The 5,535-nt window shown below is 36.1% G+C and overlaps 1 protein-coding gene across 1 annotated transcript; it reads right to left on the bottom strand.

The window, feature by feature from the left end:
* Positions 1 to 1,157: 1,157 nt before the first annotated feature.
* On the bottom strand, positions 1,158 to 5,088 carry LOC149560461 (uncharacterized). The gene is made up of 2 exons (XM_089824690.1): positions 4,867 to 5,088; positions 1,158 to 3,870 (listed from the first exon to the last, which is right to left on the bottom strand). The coding sequence occupies exons 1-2, from the start codon at positions 4,906 to 4,908 to the stop codon at positions 1,567 to 1,569; spliced, it is 2,346 nt and encodes a 781-aa protein (XP_089680816.1). The 5' UTR covers positions 4,909 to 5,088; the 3' UTR covers positions 1,158 to 1,566.
* Between the last annotated feature and the right edge of the window lie 447 nt (positions 5,089 to 5,535).

Raw genomic sequence — 5,535 nt, 5'->3', positions numbered from 1 at the left:
ATGAAATAAAACTAACCTTATTTCAACTTTTATTAGAACAATGCATAATGGAAGACAAAAATAATACAAAGTTAATTATTCCATGCATTGAACATATTTGATCATTATGTTATAGTTTCCTGGCATCAATCAAATGATATTAGATAATAACTTATAACAACCTAGTACATATGAAAAGATTAGAAAATATAAACTGAATCATTCCATACATTGAACATTAAACACAATTACTGGAAAGCTTTATATATCTCAACTCATCAACCCAAATTATAATTGTACAATATTATGATAGAAAGATTCAACAAGATACAAACTGATTCATTCCATGCACTGAACATGAAATAAAATTACCCTCATTTCTACCTTTTAAAGAACAACATAATGAAAGACAAAATAATACCAAATGATTCATACCATGCTTGATCATAATGTTTATAGTCTCCTCGGATAAACCGAAAAAACATTCGATGCAAACTGTTATAATTCTGCAGTACAACAGTGCATAATGAAAAGAATGAAAACGTTACAAACTGACCCGCCCATACATCGAACACTAAAAAAATAATAATTACGCAAGAGATTTACAGTTTCAACTCATCAGCCCAAATAATACTTGATACAAAATCTTATAATTAACGATTGAAGAATAAAAAAACTGATGCATTTTATGCATTTGCTTACAAGGTTTTTAATCTCAACTATATAACTCTGCAACAAGTGCATTTCATGCCTTGAACACCATAACACATCTCAAAAAGTTTATAAGTCTCATCTAACATCAAATAATTTACAGAGTCCCTGCAATAAGTACATAAAACACAAGAGACTCATCTGAAATCATAGTCCTGCTAGAAGAATGTACATAATGGAAGACATTAAAAATACAAAGTTATTTACTATATACATTCAACACTAAGAATGGTTAACCATTCAAACTCAAATTGTATTTGATGCAATCTCATTATCAACCATTTGTTTCAGCTATTTTTACCTGCTTGACTACAGCATTACATTCTGTAAGCTACATGATCGAATTTTAGATTGCTTCAAGTTAAGTAAAACAAAGTATCTAAAGAACCTCTTATAAATGAAATTCTCATTCAGTCACACATTTACTTAACTAAATCCTTGGTAGGATTTATTGAGCCCCTGCCATGTGGTAAACATGGTACAAGCACCAGATATATAAAAGAATCTTACAAGTTCTACTACAGGAAGATACAATGAACAGATATACAATATGGAATAGACATCAAACACATGTTCCAGTTTACTTACACAAGGAAATATTTAACCCCACACCTTTACGTACCTTCTTGCACTCTTTCTCCTTTACATATCTTTGCTTTTCTCACAGCAAGTTTGACATACCTCATCTTTAATACAGGACACATCACAACAGGGAAATATGCTTTCAGTGAACATAAAAAGCTAGTAACAAAGAGAAAACTATTACCACACTCAAATTATATTCATGAAAGACACAATATCAATCTACTCATTCAGGTGAAACTAAAAGTTCTCTTCAGGCCCCATTGGCTTTTGATTCTGTTCATATACAGCTACCTAGCTTGCCTGCTTCGTAGTAGCCCTCTCACTCGAAGACTTTCTGGTAATGGAATTCTTCATTTTCTGCATCACTTGTGTCATCTTGGATCCTATATTACGAAAGATGGCAGTTGAACGGCGTAGTGAAAACTTTGTACCAGTCTTTGCCTTATTGGCCAATGTAGTAGAAGGAACATTTTCAGCCTTTCTTTCTTCAACTCCTGCCCCAGACTTCTGATCTACCGTGAGATTTGGAATTTCTCGGTCCTCTACAGTTTTAACCTCCATTTCTCTACCAGTTTCAGCGGGTTCAGAAACTTCTTTACTCAATTTCTCTCCCTCCACCTTTGAAGCATTTTCATTGACCATTGGGAGGTGGTCCTTATTAGTATCTTGTGGAACATCAGGGGCCAACTCCTTTGAAGATTCTTCTCTAGGTTGCCCTTCCTTTAGGGTTTCCTCTTGTGTAGCCTCAGGGGTCCCCTCTGGAACATTAGAAGTCACTTTTGTCTCCTCCTTGACACCCTCTCCTATGGTGCCGGGTATTTCTTTCTCTACAGCCGTAGAAATCTCTTGCTGCTTCACTAAGCTTTCCTCGCTAACATCACGAGTCACCACCTCTGCCTCTTTCTCCGTAGATTTTTCTATGGTATCCATGTGAGAAGTTTCCTCTTCTTTGGGTATTTCTTTTTCTATAGCTTCAGGTATCTCTTGTTTCTTTGCTGACATTTCCTCCGAAACATCAGGAACTACTTCTTCCTTCATACATTTTTCTATGGTATCCATGTGAGAAGTTTCCTCATATTTGGGTATTTCTTTTTCTATAGCTTCAGGGGTCTCTTGTTTCTTTGCTGACATTTCCTCTGAAACATCTGGAACAATCTTTACTTCTTCCTTCATAGATTCTTTCATGGTATCCCTGTGAGCAGTTTCCTCTTGTTTGGATATTTCTTTGTATGTAGCTTCAGGGGTCTTTTGTTCCTTTGCTGCGCTTTCCTCTGTAACATCGGGAATAATCACTGTTTCTTCCTTCACCGATTCTTCTATGGCATCCCTGAGGGATTTTTCATCTTCCTTGGGTGTATCCTGTTGTGTAGCCATAGAAGTATCTTGTTTCTCTGCCGAGCTCTGTTGTGTATCCTTCAGAGAGTCTTCTATAGTACCATTAAGGCCATCGAGTTCTTTCAAGGTATTATATTCCTTGCCCTCGAGAGAATCTTGTTCCTTTGGATTTTCAATACCCGCAACCATATCAGAGACTTCTTCCTTTGGAGTTTCAATTCCTGCAACCCTACCAGAATCTTGTTCGTTTGGATTTTTAATTCCTGCAACTTCATCAGAAACTTCTTCCTTTGGAGTCTCAATTTCTGCAGCCTTACCAGAATCTTGTTCATTTGGATTTTTAATTCCTGCAACTTCATCAGAAACTTCTTCCTTTGGAGTCTCAATTTCTGCAGCTTTACCAAAATCTTGTTCCTTCGTAGTTGCAGCTTCACCAAGTTCCATTTCCTTTGGAATTTCAGTTTTTGCATCCTCAATGAAATCTGTTTCCTTAGAGATTTGAGTTTCTGAGACCTCAATACTCTCTTGTTTCTCCAATGTTCCATTTATTTCCATTGGAATTTTAGTTTCCTTTGGAGTTTCGGTTTCTGCAACTTCAATAGAATCTATTTCCTTTGGGGTTTCAGCGTCTGCAATCTCAACACCCTCTTGCTTCTCCATCACACTTCCATTTATTTCCGCTGGAAATTTAGCTTCTTTCTGGGTTTCAGTTTCTGCAACCTCTTTATTATCCGTTTCCTTTGGGGTTTTAGTTTCTGCAACCTCAATTGAATCTGTTTCTTTTGGATTTCCAGCTTCTGCAATCTCAACAGTTTCTTGTTTTCCCAACGTTCCATTTACTTCCTTTGGGGTTTCAGCATCTGCAACCATTTGTTTCTCTATAGTTTCGTTCATGGCCCCAAGTGCCTCTTGTTCATTTGAAGCTTTAATTTCTTTAATATCAGGGGTCTCTTCTTCCTTCAACACGTCCTTCTCTTTCAAATCTAAAAGAGGATAATCCATGGCTTTTGACATGTCCAGCTGATCCAGAGTCTGCTCAATAAAAGTCCCTTCATTTTGAAGAATCTGTTCTTTTGAAGTTCCATTTTCTTGAACATCGGATATCTCTCCTTCCTTCACTATTTTCTCATCTTTTGAACCTGTGGGAGTGGAATTGTCCTTTTCTGAATTGGTAGGAGTGGAATTGTCAAGAGATTTCAATGTGTCTGCCTCCTCTAAAGTCTTTTCAACACTAAGCATTTCCATTTTTTCATCAATAGACTGCAAACATCCATAAAAAAGAAAGATACTTTTAGCAACTTAAACTGGTTTAACAATACCGATTCCATCCTTCTGCATACAGATATTTTTAAAATTTTATCATGAAAGATTCAATTTAATGACAGAATCTACAGTATATGGTTATACACCACTAGAGCAAACATGACTGTAATAAGGGAAATAAAAAACAAATTCAAGCCAACCTACAGTGACTCCTCTAATGAGTAAAAAGTGCCAAACCAGAATTTCAAACGAGGGTCTGTCTAGGGTTTGACACTTAACAAAACCTAATTGGCAGCCTTTTTGAATTCTTTAAGTACACATTTACTCTGTTTAGCTATAGAACAATCTACTACAGAGGTTTCTATAACTTGAGAACACAAAAAGGCCCTCCCTCTACAAAAAAACATGCAAATAAAGTTTTAAGACTACTCAACTTTCATTTACAAAAAGCATTGCATAATCAGTGTACCCATAACATCTAGAATGCGCCCTCTATCCCATGGAAGAGAAAAGAACAAGATATAGAAGCATGCAATGCTTTAAAATCCATCTACGAGTGCTAACCCAGACACAATAGGGTTGAGACGTATTCAAGGATAGATCCAACTGGATTCTAAACTTACATGCTACATCAATCATAGTCCGGATTCACAAATTTCTGCTAAAATTCAAGTGGGTGTTTTTTGGCTGTCGTCTTGGTCATATCAAGAATCGAAATCAGCAAGATTAAAGATGAAAAGCAACAACTTCGTTTGTTTTCAAGCCGATTGTTGCTCAAGTTACATAACATGCAGATTATAATCCAACGCTCAAATATATGTCTGCAATACATATTTTCTTGCAACACTGTATCCATGTTCACTACTCATACAGGTGACTAAACTAGGTTGATCCAAACCCCATGCTGCAAAATGGGAATAAAGAAAAAAAGAAACATTCAATGGATTGAAAAGGGGCATTTACTAAAAGACAAGAGGAACAAGAATCCCTTACCTTGTTTACTGCAGGCTCAGATTGTGTCGTCTCAGTGGCCATTAATCTGACGATAAAGAACGATTTCGGACAAAGCAATTTATCTGATGGGAAAGAAGGATCACAGAAGTAGTATATGCTTATCAGTAGTGAGAATCCAATCGTAGTACTTCAGGTGTTAATACACTTCTCTGAATCCCCAGATGGGTATCAACATATAAAGATTGCATTGCAAAATGTTCTAGGATTTGGAAGAAATAGTTAACCTCATATAATTTCTACACTGTTCCCAGTACTTGCATGTTCAAGAAGGCCCACAGAAGATGCCCAATGAATATTATCTAGACTATCTTGGAGAACTGTTATTTGAGGACTGACAGGTCATAACTGACATATTACAATTTGAGGTAAAATAGTTTTATCCTAAGATTCAACCAATTGTTTAGTACATGTATTAAAACCTCATTTATTTGAATGGGATATTCTACCTTACGGTCATATAACAGCAAAGGTTCGAAGTGAGACGTTTATGGGAGTTTTAGGAGGCATAGGATTCTTGAGAGATTGCACATTCGAAATGTGGTAGAATAATGAGTTTTGTTTTCTCATATGATTCATAGATTGGTAGTTTCCAGACTGAATAGAATAATAACTTTTAGTTTTGTTTGACCTTTATACGGTTCAAATTAA

The sequence above is a fragment of the Cupressus sempervirens genome, chromosome 4 (genome assembly GCF_028749045.1).
Source record: "Cupressus sempervirens isolate cs-2001-9-10 chromosome 4, ASM2874904v1, whole genome shotgun sequence".
NCBI lineage: Eukaryota > Viridiplantae > Streptophyta > Pinopsida > Cupressales > Cupressaceae > Cupressus > Cupressus sempervirens.
Note: the sequence above shows the minus strand (reverse complement) of the source record. Positions and strands in the feature narration are given on the sequence as shown.